Source organism: Gymnoscopelus braueri (assembly GCF_963280865.1).
Source record: "Gymnoscopelus braueri genome assembly, chromosome: 19".
Taxonomy (NCBI): domain Eukaryota; kingdom Metazoa; phylum Chordata; class Actinopteri; order Myctophiformes; family Myctophidae; genus Gymnoscopelus; species Gymnoscopelus braueri.
In genome coordinates, this window is record NC_137621.1 from 9,205,932 (window position 1) to 9,228,258 (window position 22,327).

Here is a 22,327-nt window from a genome sequence, read left to right on the forward strand (position 1 = left end):
CGATTATGTAATACTTGCGACAGGCCTAGCTACTTTGTAACGTGTTTCTACAGCTGTGACGAGGAGACTCCATCTTACCTTCTGCTGCTCCTCCTCCAGCTCCTCGGCTGTGAGGCTGACGGGAGCAGCAGTGGAGGAGGAGAGCATCTTGTGTTGTGTCTCCTTCTGGTTGAAACCAACTGCAGGAGAGAGGAGGTGCAGGTTAGTGAGAGAGAGAGACAAACGCTCTCTACCGTCTGCATACTTCAGTGGTTCTCAAATTGGGGTCTGGGGACCGCCGCGGGTCCTTGAGGGGGTTCCAGGGGGTGCCTGGCACAAAATATTTTCAAATGGGGGTCCAGGGTCAAATAATAAATATTTGACACAAAAATGTTTGAGAACCACTGGATTAGATTACATTCAAAGTAGTACAGAATGAAAATCCTGGAGAGAGAGACAGCCAGCCAGCCAACCAGACAGAAAAGAGACAGAAAGACAGACGCACACAGACAGACAGACAGAAAAGAGACAGAAAGACAGACAGACAGACAGACAGACAGACAAACAGACAGACAAGAGACAGAAAGACAGACACACACAGACAGACAATAGACAGACAGACAGACAGTATACATTAGATAGATTAAGGATATACAGTAGGAACCTGTCTTCTTGTTAGAGGTGTCGTCCTCCTCATCTTCAGTATTCTGTCCTGTCAGACTCTCTCGATGCGCAGTACTACAAAATACACAGTCAAATACTTAATATACACGCAATACAACAAAAATACACAATCACACGATACGCAATTAATGTACGGCTATGGTCACAAGCACTGCAATAAATATATCTCATAGTCTGCACATTGTACCCGTTTCTGTCTTCTTTCAGTTTTTCTTCCAACTCTTTCATTCTGAGCTCTTGTTCCTTCAGTTTCTCCTCTTTACGAACACGAACTCTGGAAGAAAGAAAACAACAACACTGAATTATGAAAAAAATATCAAAATCAGAGGAATCTCCTTTCCATCTCTTTACTATGTTAAGAGACTGAAATTAGCTTGTAGATCTGCTAAATTCGCTGATGTTCGGCCTCAGAATAGGGACACCAGGGTTCATGTGTTAACCCATTAAGACCTGAGGCCGATTCTTCAAAATGCCTTCTACACCCGTAGTTCTCACACACTCAAGATTTTTCAAAAATGTTAAAAAATAAGTGTGCTTCGTGATGCGCTGTGAGCTTGTATATCTGCTATTTTTGAATAGCCAACGCAAAAATCTAAAATGGCAGATGCTTTAACGGTTTTAATGGGTTAATGGACCTTTATGGCAAATAATGCACCCGTTTCTAGTCCTGTCACAATTATTACAAAATCGCCTAATACATTGAAATTATTTGAGATAATAGCAATACTTTTTTTATCTTAATCGTCAAACATTTCCATGTTAACATATTTTCATATATTTTCAAACATTTTCCAAAATAGTGGAAATAGCATCTCTACAAGCACAAAACTCTTCACTGGCTATTTCCACTATTCATGTTTTATTTTCTTTAGTATAAAGTTATGAAATTATGTAAGGTTATTTGTCATATCTGCACTGTGCAACTTTTGTTTACAAAGCCCTAAAAGCCAAAGATGAATGTAAATAATTCTATTCGTAATGTTCAACATCAGAAACAGTTAAAATCGTTAATCGCAATTATTTGAGCGACAATTAATGGTCAAGTATAATGCGACACAGCCCTACCTGTATGCGGCCTCCTCTCGGTCTCTGCGGTGCTGTTCCGCTGCTCGCTCTCTCAGCTCCTGTTTGCCAATTTTCTGTTCGTCCGCGTTGTCTTCAATGAAGTCTCTGGTTGAAACCAGAGACAACAGCTTCCCACACAACACCTGAAGGATGGACAACTTCTCTCCTACACACACACACACACAATTATCAGTGGTGGAAAGTAGCTAAGAACATTTACTCAAGTACTTTACTTAAGTACAATTTTGAGACACGCACACACACACACACACACACACACACACACACACACACACACACACACACACACACACACACACACACACACACACACACACACACACACACACACACACTATTATCAGTGGTGCAAAGTAACTAAGAACATAAAAGTACTTTACTTAAAGGTAGGGTAAGTTTTGGTATATATTTTTCTTTGTTAAAAAGGTTAAAGTACTATATTCTGATAGTAATCATTGCTACAGAGCGTTTGTTTGGTCACAGGGGTCTCTCCAGCTCTTAAGTAATCAGAATATAGTACATTTTCAGGTAGGTCAAAAAATTCAAACCAATCAGGAGAGAGCACTGAAAAAGCATTTTCTGTTTAATAAAGAGCTGGAGAGACATGGGAGACTCCTTTTACTGAACAAACGCTCTGTAGCAATGAGTACTATCAGAATATAGTACTTTAACCTTTTTAACAAAAAGCTAAAAATTACCAAAAAATATCACTTACCCTACCTTTAAGTTAAAAACGTGAGAGCTTCTTCCATCACCGATTATTATAGTGTCAGGTCATACACAGTAGATTAGTATAATGGTGTCAGGTCATAGATTGCAGTAGATTAGTATAATGGTGTCAGGTCATAGATTGCAGTAGATTTACTATACCTGGTGTCAGGTCGTACACGGAGGTACGGGCCAGTCGCTTCAGGAGGGCAGGATTAGCCAATCGGAGTTCGACACACGGGTCGTCGGTCGACATGAACCCGCCCTGCTTCTGGTAACGGAACTTGGCGTTGCCGTGGGTACAGTCCGCCCCCGAGGACAGGATATGGAGACGGAGTATCTCAGACAGGGTGCAGCTGTCCAGGTCCAACTTTTTAATATGACAACCTGACAGGCAAGTGACACACAGTTAGTTTGACATATTTAAACGCGGAAAGCATCTGTGTCACATTAGATTTTTGCCTTGGCTATTCAAAAATAGCAGATATAGAAGCTTGCAGCGCGTCACTTCGTGCTGCGCTGCAAGCTTGTACATCTGCTATTTTTGAAATAGCAGATGTTGCTAGAACACTTTCAGGAAAGTCCTGAAAGCGTTTGAACATTTTTGAATGATTTTGAATTACGAAAAAGTTTGACTGATTTAGAAGGCATTTGGAGAATCGGCCTCAGGTCTTAACACATTCCATGCCAGAGTTTAATCTCATAATGTACTCACCAGTGCCAGCGTTTTATCGTTGTTTTTTTGTTTTTTTCATGTCGCCACAGACCTCGCTAAATAAGTTAAAAGTGCGCGTTCATTTGGTTCTAAACACACAGCGGATCTGTGAGAAACGGCCAGCGAAAACAGTTTCCAAATCCGAGCCGCCATCTTGAAGATACAGCGGATCAACGCTAAACAGTGATCAGCGAGGAGAAAAACAACAACCGAGAAAATCGAGTTTTAAACAGGATCCCAGACAGGAAGCGGATACGATCGAAAAAACCAGAACCCGAATAATTCTGTTTCCGACCGGAAACCGGAAACGGAAATGGATCAAAAAAATTCGGAAAGTGCACCTGGGGAAATTTCAATGGGAATCGGCGGTTCGCGTAGATCTACGCGATTGGCATTCAATGTGTTAATGGGTAAAATGAAATCATTATAAATTATGACCCTATACCATGGTACCCTGCTGTAGAGTGAGTGCGTGGGTGCGTGCGTGAGTGAGTTATCCTGGTGTAGAGCGAGTGAGTGAGTGTTTCCCTGGTGTAGAATGAGTGCTTGAGTGAGTGAGTGAGCAAAGTGCGTGCGTGCGTGAGTGAGTGAGTGTTACCTTGGTGTAGCTGAGACCAGGCTGCGGTCAATGAGGCGACAGCGCTGATGGCCAAGTGATCGCGGTCAGTCTCGTCATCACGAGCCTCTGACACCCCTGTACACAGGAGAGGGAAAATAACATGAATAAATGCAATCGACCGGGGGTCGTCCGCGGCCAAATACATATCAAGTTGGAGGTCCTTGACATGAACATTTTTGGTTTAAAGTTCCACCTGTGGCCTAGACTCTAGGCAGAGGCTAATGTCCCACTAACCCATCAATAGTTCCTGCTTCAAGTAACCAAAAGTAAAATGTAGCACACACACTGACAAGGCCATCTAGGTATTTGGTGACATCAACTAACATCTTATTTGTTTCAGCCCTGGGCACATGCTTTCATAGTAGGCCTACTCTACCAACCATTCTATTCTAACAGTGTGTCTGACCTTCAGCCAGGGCCTCCTCCTGTTCCTCCGTCTGGGCCTGGAAGATGGCCGACAGGAAGAAGAACAGCAGCTCGCACAGAGGGCCTTCCGGGTCGGAAGCGACCAACGCCTCCTCCACGACCTCTGGTAGACACAACAGAACACAGCAACACGTGAAGGAGAAGCAGAACCTGGGGAACTTCCATTAACCACTTAAACCCTGTATACTTCGTTGACCGGGGTCCCAACTAGGCCCCATCCTTTTTTTACCCCCTCTACACCAAATCTCCTCGCCGAAAACTGCTGATCTGCAAGCAATTGGTTAACCCATTTAGACCTGAGGCCCATTCTAAAAACGCCGTCTAAATAATTCTAAAGTTTTCTGAAAAACTTAACAAAAGATTATGTTGCTATATACTGCACATAGCAACAAGAACCCCAAAAGGGGTTCCCAGCTTGAAAGGTACAGTTACAAATAGGGGTTCCCACCCTAAATGGGTTAATTGACTTGACATTAGTAATGTATAGGTACTCTTGCCAGAAGAATGTTAACTACGATTAGTTTAGTTGTTCTGACCCAGTGAGACGCCATCGGGGAACTCGTCTTTGAGGTCGAAGAATTCTCCAAATGCTCCGAGGAACTCGAGAACCATCAGAACGTCTCCGAACAGCTCCCCCGGAACGCGGGTGTGAACAGGAACTGGACTGGGCAACTCCTGGAAATTGATTGATTTTTATATCAGTCCGTCTGCAACTCTTAGACACTGATCGATTTTATTATCAGTCTGACAGCAACGCCTGGAAACTGGTAGATATTAAAATCAGTCTGACATCCATGTGTTACGAATGTTTTGGGTTTCTACCTTGAGGTCTTCACACTCCATGTCCTCTCTGGGTTTGTTCCACAGCTTCATTCGTTCTGCGTATCTTTTCTTCTCCTCCTTCAGCTTCTCTCGTTCCTAAAGGAGAAGAGCATGTTGTCATGTTTTACACACACACAATTCAACACTGTGTTTATTATAGCAGCATAGGGACTGTACATTGGTGAACACATTGGTGAACACACATTAACTCATTGGCCGCCATTATCGCATTAACGCGATCTAATAAATAGCGCGCTTGGCCGCCAGGATCGCATTAATGCGATCTAACGTCTTTATTGATCTTTATGCTCTGATCACGCTATTCTGTTATGAATCAGGCTAAGTTTCGGGTTCCACTTACTTCAACCACCACTGCATCCGGTTCCATGACTTGGGTTCCGTTTTCGGTTTTACATTTTTCCCCCCAGTCATTTTCGACCATAATAGGGAAACAAACGGTTTTTCACACGCTATGAAAAGCGATCGGAGACCTCCCCTCCTATAATCTATGGTCTGGGTGACGAACAGTCATCCCCGTTGTGTATCACAAAGTAATTTTCGCCGATAACAGAATTTGAGACATTTCACTTCCGGTTCATGTGTTTCACTGTGTGAGTGGGTCTGGGAGGGGGCGAGTGTGATCGAGAGGCGATCAAGCTTGGTATGTGCTGCTCTCTGGTGGTGGAACGATCAAAACGATTCAAGTGTCAAGGTAGACTTTCTAGATGTGAATTAAATAACAAAATAACGAAACAAAAAAACACGAAAATCGCTGGCAAGGGCTGCTATGAACGAGGTTTTAACTCTGGCAGTCAATGAGTTAATGAACATTCAATACAGGAACAGGAACACAGCAATTCATCTGTACATGATTGTAAATATGTCAGATTTAGCTAGAAGCCAATTTCCAACTGCAGTCCCCAAACTTAACTCATTCAGTGCCCAGCTTATTTATGGAATTTTGGCTCTGAGTGCCATTGTAAAAAAATAAGTGCTTAGGAGCCGAGATACAGCCTTTTTCAGTAAGAAGTTAAACAAAGAGTGAATGGAGCAGCAAACCTTCATATCTTGGGTTCTGAACATTTTTTTCCCCCAAATTTCATTGGACGTCTTAGACGTCCAGTGGCACTGAATGAGTTAAAACCAATAAGATACAAACATAACAAATACAGAAATAAACATACAACTACATACGATAAAATAGTTTTTTTTAAACTGTAAATATAAATGACTGCACTATAATTATTCATCAATACTGATGGGACAATATATGCGAGATCTCACCATGTCCTTCTCCAGCTTCATTTTCTCCTTCTCCTCCTTCCTCTTCTGTTTCTCCTCTTCAAACCTCCTCCTGAACTCCTCCCTCTGACGCTCCTTGTCCTCCCTCTCCCTCCGCCTGGCCTCCTGTAGGTCCTCCTTCTCTCTCCTCATCTTGTCTCTTTCGTTGGCAGAGGGCATCGTGTCGTCTCTCTTCTCCTACAAGACGACAAGGGAAGCAGCAAGTACATTTGACTCGAGTAACTATACTCGAGTACAATTTTGAGGAAGACGGAAGTGTTGTTGCACTTCTCTAAAGACCACGACAAAGAGTGCAAAGTGCCTGCAGTGCCCTAGTGCCAACATAACGTGCAACCGTGGTTGCACGTCTAACATGGTCATGCATCTCCGTCCTGGTGTTAACACATTCCCTGCCATTGACGGAGATCTCCGTCATTTCAAATCCAACCGTTGACCGCCATTGATGGAGATCTCCGTCTTTTCAACAAAGAAAAATCGTTTGAAAATTCCACAAGCTCTTGCAGTATACCCTGCAGCCGTTTCCCCTTGCAGACTAGCACAACATTAGATAATAGTCTTGTGTTAAAGGGGAATTCCGCCCGAGGTTTTTCTTACCTTATATACGATATCCTAGGAGAAAAAATCATAACTCCATCCCGAGTTGACCGCAGCTAAACACCTGAGCCTATGGATATTTTAATAACATTTCTTTTTTGTGAGATCTAACGTTCTCATGGACAGAAAACTTATGTTGGATGTGCCTCTCCGGAAGTCTTGCAAGACATCATCCACGTCACTTTGTCAACACTACGGCGGCCCATTTGGGACAAAAACATTGTGGAGGCTTTTCTGTCCATAACAGCGTTAGGTCACTCACAAAAAAACGCGAATACATTCGCGATCTAGCGCAAGCCCCATAGGCTCAGGTTTTTAGCTGCGGTCGACTCGGGATGGAGTTATGATTTTTTTCTACTGTACCACTTGTCCTAGGATATCATACTGTATATAAAGGTAAGAAAAACGTCGACCACCAACTAGTAACTACATAGCTTGAAATGTCACTTTCTGTTGGCCTACTTAGTTACAGCTGCTCTTTATTGTAGTCCTAATCTGTGATCGCTAGACCGTTAATTACTGAGCTGGAAATATTATGAGTAAAGTTCACAGAAGAAGTCGCACACATCCAGAAAACCTCTCTTCAGTCACGCCATGAGAACTGTATTCATACATCAAAATAACACTACAAACTGTACCGTACATTAACGTGACACAAAAGAGACCTCACCTGTCCAGGTGAGGTGAGTCCAGGGGTGCGCCCCCGCGGCTTGGCGGGGACACTGCTGGGGAAGTGAGGTGGCTCGTCAGGAAAGAACTGAGAGAAGGTCTGTTCTGACAGGCAGAACTTAGACACTGTGGACGGCTGTCAAAACACACACACACACACACACACACACACACATTTAATTACTACCTACTTTCAACCTTGGCGTCCCTAATTTGGGCGTGTTGTTATAGGCATGTTATCATAGGCGACAATTCACTCATTATCAAGCCTTCCGATTGGTGCCTGACCGACCAACCAGCAGGCTCCTTACATGTGGCAGCATTGTTTAGGCTGAAGTTTGCTAAACACGTTGGAAAAAACACGTTATGCCCAGTCACTGCACTGCATCTGAGATGTTCCTTTTTACTAAGACCAAGTTTAAAATAAGAATTGAATACATTAAATATCAATACAAGGCAACTGAAGAACACCATGGCAGTTGCTGGTGTTGAGGATTTTTGTCCAACCTAGCAACAATAGCCAACGGGTACGGAAGAGACTTAAGACTTAAAAAAATATATATAGAGAAAACTTCCTTTTATGTACTAAAAGAGTGACTTTGAGAGCAGTTTCAGTGAGCAACAGAGGAGACTATCTTGCAATATTTGGAGTTACATCACGACAAGGTGAACTACAAAACTGAAAGCTCAAGTTGTCCAAGAGTCATAGCACTTCAAAGAGGTGGTGTGAACAAAAAGTAGCTTGTTAATAGGTTAACGTTCAGTAACAAACAAACACACTATAGCAATGATTACTATGGGAATATAGAGCTATTTAAACACAAACACATCACTTACACAAGTGGTTAATAGATCTGTAGATGACATGTGTGTTATTACTGTGGTGGAGCTGTTATTGTGCTGGTGTTGAAGTTGCCATAGTTACTGTGGTGTGGTTGTGTGATTAGCATGGTTAAAGTAGTGTGTAAGTGTCAGAAACTAAGTATAAATACTTTTTTTTGACATTTTATTTTTATGTCGAGGACCCACAAATTGATATGCATTTGTCCAAGGACCGCAATTTGAAAAGCTTTGTTGCCATGGACCCCCATATTAGGAAGATTTATTAACAGCTGATCTACAAGCACCCAATGTGTTGCAGTGTGACGCGTTTTGAGCTTGTGTGTCAGATATTTTTGAATAGCAGAGAAATGGAATAGGCCTTAAAGGGATACTTCACTTTCGGGCCGGGGACACATTTAAAAAAAATATTAAAAATAAATGAAAAAAGTTATGGAAAATTCATGGCCCCCTCACACATTAGTAGGACACTCTAATGCGTGAGGGGGCCATGAATTTTCCATAACTTTTTTCATTTATTTTTTATATTTTTTTTAAATGTGTCCCCGGCCCTAAAGTGAAGTATCCCTTTAACCACTTAAACCCTCTAGAGAGTCTAGACTTAGACTAGATCTACAAGCTCAGCTTGCTATTTTTGGCTAATGTTCCCCCCAGAATATGAATGCTGGAGTTCCAAGAGTTTAAACTGTTCCTCCTTTTACTTCCTCCCTGGAACCCCCTCCAAGGACCCCTGGGGGTCCCCACTCTGAGAAGCGTTACAGTACGTTTTAACAGCGGGCGAGTCTCCGGACGATCGCCGGGCGACATCGTCCAAAAGATAAATAAAATCCATCTTTTCAGATCAACATCGTCCCACTTCGCCTCATCGCCAGTAGTTGCTGGCTCTCATAGACATATAATGCACTTCCGGAGAATACTATCCTGAATCGCCCGCTGTTAAAACGCACCGTCAGCCAAGACAAAGACATGCCGATAGGACTATGATATTCCAACGACAGAAAGACAGAACTTTATTCCATGTTTTTGTAGTGTACATACCTTAAGTCGTATGAATCCATCGTGTGGCTCACAGTATTGTTTTAACAACAGCTTCAGTCTCTCCCTTGACAGACCGTTCTTCTTACGACTGCAATTAATTAAAAAAAAATAACAATAAGCACAATAACAACCGTACAAAGTAGAATAATAACAATACAAAGCTCTACAATAATGTGTTACTTGTTATCAAAAATGTATTTAAATGAGTATTTAATTGTGAGAACTGTCGAGTTTGTTTATTGGTGTAAAATAAAGCCTAGGTCAATGTTTGACAAATAAGTGTTGCATTATGGGAGATGTAGTGAAATGTTACTAGAATTGTGTTGCACAACCCATATAAGACCATACTGTACTTAAAGGTGGTGTGATATGTTTTTGGAGAGAGAGGAAATAAATGTTTTTATTAAAAAAGTTAAAGCTCTATATTCAAAAAGTTATCATTGCTATGAAGTGTTTGTTCGGTAACAGCGGTCTCCCCGTCTCTTAAAAATACATTTTCAGGTCCGGATATCAATTTTTATCCAACCAGGAGAGAGAGAACTCCACATAGATTTTTAGCTTCAATTGTATAGTGTTCCAGTTCGGATTTAGTTTGCTTTATTTCTCATTTTATCTCTTCCAATTTCACTTGTATTTTCTGTTTACTAAAGAGCTGTAGATAAGGCAAGACCCCCACTCTACATAGCAATGATTACTATTAGAACATGGAGCTATTTAACACTTATTTGAACAAAGAAATATCACATCCACCCCTTTAAGAACACTTACTTGATCTGGCTGGCCTTGGCGAGAAACGGAGGGCTGTCATCGGTCTTAACGAGCTTCACCTTGTACTTGAACACACCAGGGGTCAGAGACTTCCTCTTCCCCCTGTCACATAAACACACGTCGAGATTCAAACCTACATCTTCCATGAGCCAGAGTGGGAACATCAATGTTAAATTGGCAATTCTTCCCCCAAAAAAGGAAAATGGTCTGATATAAGTTTAAATTTGATGACGAGCGGACCGGTAGGCAGAGGTTCCGGTAGGAGACACAAAGGAGACTCTTTGTGTCTCCTACCGGAACCGCTGCCGGTCATCAAATTATTGGCTTAGAAATGCGACAAAAACTAAAAAGAAATCCATGAAATTCAAGTCTCCACGGGGTGACTAATTGATAGAAAATAAGTCATTTTGGAGGTGAACTATCCCTTTAAGTATACATGATTTGAACATGCTTGAACATTTGACATTTCAGGCCTAATATTTCTACAATTACTACAAAACCTGTGGATAGCCAGTCATTTTGGTTGAAGGGTAAATTTAGGTAGAAAATGAAATATTGAATGAGAATGCAGTTAATAGTGGTGTTACTGACCCGTTGACTTGTGGTTTGGATGCATCTTCATCATCGCTGTCGCTGATGACGATGGTGTCTCCATCGGGCGGTTGTTTACCGTTGCCGTTGGCAACTGTTGTCGATCTCGCCTGGCCGTTACAGCATGACGACGGAGACTGAACCTCCAAGATCTCACATAAACATCTGTAAACACACACAAACACACATCTGTAATCAAACAAACCCCCTTCCACCCACACACGCGCACACACATCTGTTAACAAGCACAAACATCTTAACACATACATCTGTAACAGAAAGACAAACAACGCTGGCACACAAAGGACAGAACTTGCAGCCATACTCGTGTTAGAACCACATTTTCATACTGTCGATGGGGTCGCTAAATAAATATACATTCGGGACGGTCGTGATGGTTTGCGCTGAGCAACGGCATGTTTTGCAGAGCGGGTAGGGTACTGTGCCGTGTCACTTTTGGAACATCCACACCCTGTCCATATAGTGTAACCTTTTGTCAAGAATCTCCTCACCTTTGGAGGATAATTAAAGTTCACTTTAACACCCGTTTCATCATGTCTGTGTTATGTTCCACTCGTCTTTTTCTCCTCTCCATCTCAGCTGGCTCAATGTAAGTATCGCATGGAAATGAGCATTTACTTTGACGTGCAAGCCAAAAGCAGAGTTCTGACTGGTTGTTGCGTTCACTTCTGCCGTTTCATAGTTTTTTAGATGAATTCATATAGAGTATTAAGGAAGGCCCGGCGTTTATCATCTCTATCAGCGTTAATTTAATCGCGATCCACTATCGAGACACGTACCCAAACATGCACACAAACACAACCACCAACACGCACACACACCCCTGTAACAAACACCTATAACCAAACAAACACATATCTTAGAACCGTTCATTTATGATAAAATGCCTCCATATTTATTTTTCACCAGAAAAAGACAGCTCAAATGTTCCACTGTTTTAACATTGAAGCATACGTTTAGAATGCCAATTTAGCCATGGCTGCATTTATGGTCAGACAGTAGCTTACATTTTCCCCAATATATAAAAAGTACATATAGTTATCTATTCCCTGTGATTTCATCTTTTGGAGAGTGTCATTATACCAATCACTGTAACTCCACAGCGTAAAATCCGTGCTGCGTTCAGTTTAGTTAGAATGACTCATTCACATTTAAGTTCAAAATGACAGGTGATGGAGCACACGGAAAAGGCTTTCAATGACGGGTTACTTTACAACTAGCCCACATTAAGGCTTAAGCTACCAAAAATATAGCCTAGGCATATTTTAAAATAAGTTACATCCATTGATAACAACCGATTATTTGTAGGTCCATTTTGTTCAATCTGGTAACTTCTAACCTGGTAAACCATCCCGGTCGTGAGAATTCACACCGGTCTGGCCGTTTTTCAGACGCCAAAAAGTGGAAGAGCAAATCAGCGTCTGCGCTCATGGCCCTGTGATTGACAGACGCGGATTGGCTCTTTCACTTTTTGGTTTCTGCAAAAACGCCCACACACGCTTGGGGCCAGACCGGTCTGCAGAACACACAATATAATGTGAATTCACACGACCGGGACAGTTTACCAGGCAAACTTCTCTCTGTCTGCCGTTGACCAAAATTCAGCAGGGAGGTGTGGCATCACTCCGCCATCCAGACATCCAAATATATATTTTTTTAGAATAGTAGTTAGTAGCCAATTCTTTTTTACCCCTCTTTTCTCCCCAATATAGTCGTTATGCCAATTAATTCCTCCCCACACACATTTCTGTGTGGTCACTGCTGTTGTATCCTACCGATTCACCTGCCAGTGAGTCTGTTTTGTGTTTGTATAGACGCCCGACAAAGCCGGATGCACCACGGTGGATTCAAAGTAACCCACAACCTCTGTGGTGGTGGGCAGCGACTTTACCACTACGCCACCCAAGCGCCCTAATCTACACATTTTTATAGGAGTTGTAAACAATTTGGCTGGGGATGGATCACGGTTTGTAGATTAATAGACTACCCAGTAGGCCGCGTTTTGATGACTAGTCCAACTGTCCCTCTGTACCGCAGCGATCGCTGGCTGCATACACCCCCACCCATTTCCACCAACCCTCAAACACACATTTTTTTGGTACACTGATCTCATATATGGCCTCCTTGGATTACAAATGACAGAAATCCATCACCATGATGGACAACTTTAATCCAAGATTAACAACAACTGCACACACACACCACTTACGTTACAAACACAGGAATTGAAAAAGAAAACCCTAAAAAAGGGTAGCACATCCCAAATTTGCTCTCTGATGAAGGCTCTTAGCCGAAGCGCGTAAGTGTTCGTTTATTGGTGTTTATTGGTGTGTGCTAATAAGTATTGTCGGTATCAGCCAGAGCGCCAGGAGTCTAACCCCGTTTCACAATGCGCTAGACCCCTGGGAAATGTGAGTACTTTGTCTTCCATTGATTTGAAATTTAGGATGTGCTACCTTTTGGGGATTTCTTTTATTCCCGTTTTTAACACATTGAATGCCAAAAACGGTCCGGACCGTTTTTGAGGGTCCAAACGAGAAGTGCCGAAAACGGTCCGGACCGTTTTTGACCCAATTCTATTTTTATACATGTGGGCCACGTGGGGCGCTAAAACGAAACTTTGACATCACCCAAGCAGTTTCTGAGAAGAAGAGGCTGGATGAGGCTCCATGTCAAAAATCCTTCCGGTCGGCGTTTTCAATGTTATCTCCTTGATTAAAAGCTTAATATCTCCATTTCTTTTTAATGTGGTGGAAACGAGCCGTTTTCGATCGGCGATCACGCTGCAATGGAGGGTCGCGTTGGAAATATTATTGTTCCAGGCGTTAGTCGGGACCCTCCGCCGTCTCGCACGCACGCTTTGTTTACATGCATTTCCGCGTCGGGGCTTCTCACAGCACGAAATGTATAACGCAAGTGGATGGAAGAAATGCTGGCACTCAACGTATAATATTTTAATAAACCTCTGGCACCCAATGTGTTAATATGTACAGTATACTGGATTTTGGGTCTAGAACTCCACAGAGAGAACCCATTGTTGATGCGGAACCTCTTTCTTTCTTTCTTACATACACACACACACACACACACACACACACTCTCTCTCCATCTCTACCTGGCTCCATTGCGTCCTGCGACATCCACAGTCTCCCCGGGGAAGAATCTCTGGCGCGCGAAGTCGTACACGTCCTCGCAGAGCTCGCTGAGGCGGCACCGTTGCGTCAGTGACGCCAGGTGGAGCAGGGGGAGGACCAGCGCCGAGGAGAAACTCTCGAGGTTCTGTCTGGCCCGCCTCTCGCTGTCCACGGCCTCCAGGTAGGTTAGACCGGGCCTCCCGGTCAGAGAACAGCTCCATACCAGACTGTTACACAGAATGGTCCTCTCAAAGAACTCACTGCAGGGAGAGAACACACAACATCCAACTACTTTAGAGTCCTGAAGTGTAGACGTTGCTGCCACCGTGATGAGAACTGGTCTCATGTGAGTAACGGGGACTGGATTGGGCACACCTTGAACTCAGGGGAAAAAGCACATCGTGGAAGGAAGCAGAAAAGATCGCCCAACACCGACCAGCTGGAAGAAGTTCATAATGACCTATGCTCCCCAAAGAGCAAAAGGATTTAAGTCAAGTAAGTCATGAGTACTGTAACATACAGTATGTGCCCCCCCCCATATTTAAAGCATAGAGTTATGGATACAGTTTTGATCTTAATGCTCAAACACTTTCAAGATTTTCAAAAATGTTCAAAAATAGCAGATGTGCAAGCTCGCAGCGTGGCACGAAGTGATGGCTGCGAGCTTGTACATCTGCTATTTTTGAGAACCACTGTTCTAAATCTTAAGTTTTCTGAAAAACTTATGTTGCTATCTATCTATCTATCTATCTATCTATCTATCTATATATATATATATATATATATATATATATATATATATATATATATATAAATAAATCTAAAATGTCACAGATGCTTTCCCGGTTATAACGGGCTAAGCCATATCATGATGACATTCGATATAAAAATATCCAGATGATATCTAGTCTCATATCACAATGTCAATACGCTATCAGGGCCATCAATCATTATTCTTTACAGCCACTAGCAACGATATTGAATATTTTAACAGTTTGTGACTCTTATATTTTGAAACACTGACAACAACTGGTTCCAGGCCAATTTGCCATAGCAAAAAAGAAATTGCCCTCGCAGTGACATTAGTCTGGCCATGCCAGGCTACCACGTTTCAGCTTCAACAGAGAGTGAGACAAGACCCTCACTCACTTTAAAACCTCAGCCATAGAGCACCGAAGTCTGACGTCACTGCCGCTAGACAGATGGCGCTATCCCCCTGGGTCGTGGCGTTATTTTGTGTGTTGAAATCACCATGGGGGAATCTTAGATCACGTCAGATAAGAACTGTGTTCCAAAAATAAACATCGTTTTGCATCGTTATGATTTTCATTCATATTTGATACAGCCTGTTTATGGATTTGAATTAATTCGGCTTTAAAAGTCTTAAAAACCACACTTCCGGTTCTGAAATCACTGTCCCTACAGCAGCCGCGTTCATGGGAAACGACCCAAGTCTTTGGGTTGTTTGACTAGTTTCTAGCGTTTATCGTGTTACTTTTTGGGTGAATTTGTACATTTCCACCTTCAGTCAATGCTTCATATTCATACGAGTCAAATCGCCAGGGTGGTGTGATTATTTTTTTAACAGTTCTTATATGAGGTGATCAAAGATTCTCCTATGGGAATTTCAACACAAAAAATTACACCACGAGCCCACGACCCAGGGGGATAGCGCCCTCTAGCGGCAGTGACGTCAGGACCTCGCACACTCACTATAGTTTATTTTAGTTTTTTGTTTATTATAGTTTTATCTATAATTATAGCTTATATAATTTAAACAAAAATGTACACCAATTTGAACATAAGACGACGTGACTGTAACGTTTTAAATACAAGAAGTACAAAAACAGAATTGTTTGTTTTATGATCCGTTAATAGCCAATCTACAAGCTCACAACCGCCGTGCTGCGACTGCGAGGCCGTTGTGCGCTTGTAGATCGGCTATTTCCACTGCGCGACACCGGCACGCAACTAAAGTATACACACATCGGACTTTACCGCTTCGCTGAAGCTAACCGGCATGTTACACCCAAACTGGCGACCTACCGAATTGCAGTGGTCAGTTTTCTACAACAACATCCATCCATCACATTATTATGACCCATCAGCTAAAACTTGAAACAAACAACGCTCACATTATGTTCAAGCAGTGGTGGAAAGTAACTACGTACATTTACTCAAGTACTGTACTTAAGTACAATTTTGAGGTATTTTTTTTTACTTTACTGGAGTATTTCCAGTTTTCAGTACTTTTACTCCACAATCTCAGAGGCAAATATTGTACTTTTTACTCGACTAAAATTATTTTAAAACTTTAGTTACTTTGTAGATTTTGATAAAAAGTTAAACATTTGAGTACTTTGTTTTTCGACCACTGTTTAAAAGCCAGAAAACCGCACGACACTGAGCGGCTGGGTCACAGAATTCAATGGGTCACCTAGTTCGGCGTAACAGCTGTTTCAGTAGAGTTGCCAGCCGCTAGCTCGCAAGCGGCTAACCTCGACAACAACAAACGGCTTAACTTTAGCTCAAAGCTAACCTTAAAACTGACCTCATTCGTGACATAACGTCATATATGCTCGTTTCTTTACCACCTACATGACCCCTAAACTTAGTTTAGTAACTTAAAACACGAACTCAACTAGCTAGCTCAACCGGCCGCTAACTTACTAAGAGTAGTACAGACACTGTATACATTATAATAACGTTAGCCTGGGCTGCTAACTTAGTTAGCTCTCTAAGCTAAACTCTTCTTAACTTGTACTGCATCGCTTCGTATGTTCGTTCGTGTCCCACGACAAAAACGACGTCATTTCAACCGAAATGCGTTCAGCATCGACACTTTTGGGTTGAAATGACGACTTTTTGGATGTCAATTTAAGTGTAATATACTTAGATTTATATAAACAAGAGTTTTAAAAATGTTCATGCTGTGGTTCAGTCCACAAATAACGTACATTTCATTATTGATATAAACTACATTATACATCATTTCATACCATTTTTTGTTTCTGTTTTAGTGTGTGTCATGCAGTACCCTGCAGCATCTTCAAAGCTCTGTAGCTGTCAGTCAAGTTAACATTATTTCATTAACATATTCGTCACTTCTACATTCTAAAGTCCTTTTTAGATCCAACATCTTGTTGTTTAATGGAAACATTTTAAAAAAACTATCCAATAAATACAGTGAAATCCTGTGTGAATGTATATAGCCTATATTCTCTTAACTCTGTGAGAGGGTGCATAATATGTAACCAGATTTCCCGGGACAATTTGTTTACAATTGTTACCGTCTCTCAGTTTAGCTAGGTTGTTAATGAACTGCATTAAATCAATTAAAACTCACTCGTATGTTCTGAAGATCTCGTGGGTTATCTTACAGAGGAAGACCTCTTCATCTGGTCTGAGGTCAACTGGAGGTTTCTGTCTGACGAAGGGTTTTCTGTGTAGAAGAGGCATCTCTCTCTCTGTATTCCTTTATTTATTTATTCCTTTCTTTCTTGTCCGGGTTCAAGTCTTCTCTCTATAAAACGAGTCCTTCAAGAACAGGAGGGAAAACAAAGTCATAAAACCTTCATATTCTGCCTCGGATCAAAAGTTGTAGATGACGAGAGATCGATCGATCAATAATAATAATAACACTAATTCATCGCCCTTGTGTATTAAACACAACAAAAATGTTAATCATAAATCGGGGTGGTGAAATGAAAACCCCCAAAATAGATCCAAAGTTTTAAAAGACAAACAGATTGTTAGGTTTCTTTTGTCTTTGGAGCTGAACTAGTCTAATCTGATCCACGCATGGAAACGTGCTCCTCTCTCACTGACTCTCAAGTCCGTTTGACATGAGTCAGAAAAAAGGTCCGTTTCAGAGACTTTAAAATGAACGGCGTGGATTTTAAATCAACTAGTTAGACAACGGAGAAGTTGATTGACGACTTTCAAACGGTCTTTACCCAGTTATGTAACGAAGAAGCAGCGATAATCCGCGTTTTGTTACAATACTAAACTGTAGCCGCCGGGTCGTAGCTTCTTCTTCTTCTTTCTCTTGGATCACATCCACTGTCAGTCACATTGTGGACAGACAAATCAACACTTCCGCCCGTACGCTTCAAAATAAAACTCACGTTGACGAACGCCAACAATATTAATCATAATCATTCATATATATTAATAGCCAAAATCAGTCAATGAGTTGAATTGGCTTGTAGATTTCTTTTTGACAAGCTGAAATAAAGAACGTACAGTCCGTTGACATTTTTAAAAGGGGACTACATTTTTTTTTTCTGTGTAACAAGGCATTTTCCTGGATGGACTTTTGTGTGTTTTTAAAACTTGAAACTTTTTTTTGTGTGCATAGTTTATTCAGACTCACAGGGGCCCCTGGGCCAATTATCGTTAGGGCCCTGCTATTTAGGAATACAAGAACACTCGCCCTAAATCACGTTTGCCCTAGCCTGGGACCAGACGAATCTGCCAGTGCAAAAAATATATACCGTAATTTTCGCACTATAAGCCGCACCTGACTATAAGCCGCAGCAGCTAAATTGAATGTTTGGAACATATATAAGCCGCACTGGACTATAAGCCGCAGGTGTAAAATCCATAGATTTAGGAGGTCCCCTAGTGGCCGTTAGCTGTAAAAATCCATAGATAAGCCGCACCGTTATATAAGCCGCAGGGTCGAAAAATGGGAAAAAAGTCGCGGCTTATAGTCCGAAATTTACGGTATATTTGCCCTCGGTGATTAGTCTGGCTACGCAAGGCTACGTTCGCCCCAGGTCAAATCCGGCGACCCCGGAACGGTCGCCTCCAGGTAATCCAGTGTAATCTCAATAAAACTGCCTAAACCTAACATTATTCCCATACCTAACCTCAGTAAAACTATGCCTAAACCTAATCTTATTCCTAAATTTAACCTCAGTAAAACAATGTTTAACCCTAATCTTATTCCTAACCTAACCTTAACCTCAGTAAAACAAATACAAGAATACAAGAACCGCTGGTCCACAGCGGTCCACGAAAACAATGGGGGCGAGCGTGTTTTGGGGGCGAGTATTCCGGTCGGTTACCCTACCCTGGGTGTTCGAGTGGGCACGCAAACACTGTATTCTGATTCTAAGTAATTTGTGTGTCAAGAAAGCACCCGTAGAGATACGTTTACAGGATTTACAGTCAAAAAGGGCCCAATAGGATGTCCGGTCGCCCTGTTACGGCCATACGAGGGGTGTTGTACTGAGGGCCAGGGCCGATGTATTTGAGCGTTAAACTATATAATAATACATTTTAGTAAATTGTCATTACAAGGGCCCCTGGTAGTACTAGTCAAGGCTGGGCCCCAGGGCACTGTATGGCCCCATTGACCCGGTCTATAATCCATCCATGGTTGTAGTTATAGAAGACTGACAGGATACCTTTTTATTTTGGAGACTAAATGAGCCCAGTTCCGGCCGTAGTGTGTGTGTGTGTGGTGTTGACGGGTAGATAGCGGGCTGATTGGCGCGGTGTTGACGACAAGTTAGATCCGCTCTACTTCACTGATGTGGCGTTCACGTACATCTCGTAAACTCGGACATATAATAAATAGAACATAAATGGAAAAAGTAATATATTATTCACTTGCGTTGCTGCGAGTCACAACAAATGGAACTATGGAAGTGGTAGTAAATAGAGATTATATTACAAACCTTTTACAAATGGGCTTTCACCGTTTTGAGGAGGAGGGAAAACATTGTTATATTGTCTTGCACACCAGACCTCCAAAGTTACCTTTGTGATTGATTTGTGATTGATTCCTAAAATATATGTCATGAATTAAATATATGTGTAAATAATAGTAAATAGTTATTGACTTGGAACGCCATTAATCCTCCTGGTCATTCACATTCTACATGGGTAGTAAAATAAACCATAATAATAACGTTCTGTTGAGGATTCAAACATACAGTTTACGGTTTTAAAAGGATTTACAGGAACGCAGCACGTCGATGGGGTAGGAAGTTTGTAATTGGGCGGGGCTTAACTCTGGATTGCTATCATTATTGGCCTGTAAACCTGTCACCCATTCATTTACTGCCATTGGGTCTCAGAAATTATTTGTTTCGTTAAAAAACACCCCTTTTCGAGAGAGTGTGTGTTTGTGTGTGTGTGTGTGTGTGTGTGTGTGTGTGTGTGTGTGTGTGTGTGTGTGTGTGTGTGTGTGTGTGTGTGTGTGTGTGTTGGGGGGGGGCTACCTTAATGTGCAGTAATTGCCTGAACTTGAACTAGATATGGACTGCACGTCATCCAACAGTATACTCATTTGAATTCCATCAATAACATAGCATTTCATGTAAAAGCCTTTAATATGCTACAATCAACAACTGTACAGGATATGTTTCGGGGTAGATAGATGGTACAGGTGTAGCCTAACCTATTGTTTGTGTAAATTAATCTCAAATGAACAAAGTTGGCCTAGTCAACTCTAAGGAGGCAGACCACTTCACACAGTCCAGCTGACACAGGATGGTAGACTGCTATTCTTCTGAAGAGTGGTGGAAGAAGTACTCACATTTGTTACTTGAATAAAAGTATCAATACGCAATGTAGAAATACTCTGTTACAAGTAAAAGTCTGGTATTCAGAATTTATTTAAGAAAAAGTACAAAAGTATTGGCATCAAAATATACTTAAAGTACCAAAAGTAAAAATACTCATTATGCAGAATGTCCCATTTCAAGTTTTTCAAAATGTATATAAATAAATCTTTTGAAAATAGCTACAAGCTCACAACACATCCTTCTAATGTGTGAGGGGGCATTGAGTGCTTTTTCAATCACTTTTTTCATTCATCAAGCAACTTAAAAACTGTCTGGGGTGCTCACAAAAGCCAGAGTAGGCGTTAAAAGGACCCCAAACATGTTTGAAAGTGAGGACTTCCGGTAAGATGGCGGAGTGAGGTGCAGCTTAAGTAGTTAGCTCTCTACAGTTGGACATAATAACTCGACAATAACTCGACAAAAACAGAACCAAAGTGGAAAAGGAATGAAAAGTAATGTTTAGGAGACACAGATGAAGCCGTAGAAACACTCAAAGGCATACAGCAGAAAAATAAAGTAACAAAATCAACGAAGAAGATGGACGGAGGAAAAGACTCGAATGGGAAAATGGACGGGGGCCTGGCCGAGATACTACGTGAGGGAATCGCCAATATAAGGAAAGAAATAACGGATAACTTAATGGCCGTAAAAACACACGAAGACAAACAGCAGGAAAATAAAGTAACAAAATCAACGACGACGACGGGCGGAGAAGAAGACTCGAATGGGAAAATGGACGGGGGCCATGAGGGAATCGCCAACATAGAGAAAAAACTAAGGGGTAAAATAATGGACGAAAACCTTGCGGAAATACTGCAAACGGGACTCGCTAATATCTCTAAAGAGCTAAAATCTGACAAGCAGGAAAGACAACAGGAGCTCTCGTCGTTTAAAGAAGAAGTGAAAAAGGAAATGAAGGAGGAAATCATAAGTTTTCGCAGGGAGATAGATCATCAGATTCAACGACACCAGAAATGGAAGAGGGGAAAACGGGGGCAGATGAGGTGGTGGTGACGGGGTTGGTGAACCGTGTGGAACAATTACAAACGGAGCTACTGGACATGCAGTTGCAAGCTAAGCGTTGTAGCATCCGGGTATTCGGTCTAATGGAAGTAGAAGGGGATTCAGTAGTGAAATATATGGAACAATTGTTTCAAACGGAGCTTGTTCTACCTAAAGGGACCCAACTCCACATACAGAGGGGATACCGCGCTCGCACTCAGAAAACTAACAACCCATCGGCCACCCCCCGATCCATTGTGATTAACTTTCTTCGATTTGAGACGAAAGAGATGGTGCTTAAAAAGGCCTGGGAAGCAAAGATCCAAGTCGGTAACAAGCAACTGGGCTTCGACCACGACTACCCACACGAAGTTGTCCGTATACGGAAAGAATATCTCCCTTCCAAAAAACTCTTAAAAGAAAAAGGAATACGTTTCCAGACCCCCTTCACGAAGATGAGGATACATTGGCTTGACGGAGTGAGGATCTACAGAAATGCGACAGAGGTCCTAACCCATGAGAGAGAGAGGCTACATGGTGAGACAACCAAGCGTGGAACGAGACGCTGACTCGCCGAGGGAGGACGGGAGATACGTCGTGTCGACTGTGGACCCATCGGCGGAGAAGGATGGACGCACGGGATCGAACCATGGAGCCGAGGAGCGAAGACGAACGGAGGGGGAAAGAGGAGCGATGAAGAGAGCCGAAGAAAAGTTGAGAGTGTACTTAAAAAAGAACTGAATAGATGGGT

At 42.0% G+C, this 22,327-nt stretch overlaps 1 protein-coding gene across 2 annotated transcripts in view; it reads right to left on the minus strand.

Annotated features, from left to right (window-relative positions):
- The window catches only part of baz1a (bromodomain adjacent to zinc finger domain, 1A), a 33,889-nt gene extending 15,835 nt beyond the window's left edge, over nucleotides 1-18,054 (minus strand). For both annotated transcript variants that reach the window (XM_080414751.1, XM_080414750.1), the window contains exons 1-17: nucleotides 17,953-18,054; nucleotides 17,343-17,533; nucleotides 13,978-14,256; nucleotides 10,842-11,006; nucleotides 10,251-10,352; nucleotides 9,483-9,570; nucleotides 7,606-7,740; nucleotides 6,324-6,518; nucleotides 5,040-5,135; nucleotides 4,754-4,892; nucleotides 4,198-4,320; nucleotides 3,771-3,866; nucleotides 2,620-2,844; nucleotides 1,729-1,894; nucleotides 851-937; nucleotides 644-717; nucleotides 79-179 (exon numbers count right to left, since the gene is read on the minus strand). In XM_080414751.1, the coding sequence (XP_080270877.1) occupies nucleotides 79-179; nucleotides 644-717; nucleotides 851-937; nucleotides 1,729-1,894; nucleotides 2,620-2,844; nucleotides 3,771-3,866; nucleotides 4,198-4,320; nucleotides 4,754-4,892; nucleotides 5,040-5,135; nucleotides 6,324-6,518; nucleotides 7,606-7,740; nucleotides 9,483-9,570; nucleotides 10,251-10,352; nucleotides 10,842-11,006; nucleotides 13,978-14,256; nucleotides 17,343-17,455 (2,184 nt within the window). In that variant the 5' untranslated portion in view covers nucleotides 17,456-17,533; nucleotides 17,953-18,054. The remainder of the gene's footprint in view (nucleotides 1-78; nucleotides 180-643; nucleotides 718-850; nucleotides 938-1,728; nucleotides 1,895-2,619; nucleotides 2,845-3,770; nucleotides 3,867-4,197; nucleotides 4,321-4,753; nucleotides 4,893-5,039; nucleotides 5,136-6,323; nucleotides 6,519-7,605; nucleotides 7,741-9,482; nucleotides 9,571-10,250; nucleotides 10,353-10,841; nucleotides 11,007-13,977; nucleotides 14,257-17,342; nucleotides 17,534-17,952) is intronic.
- Between the last annotated feature and the right edge of the window lie 4,273 nt (nucleotides 18,055-22,327).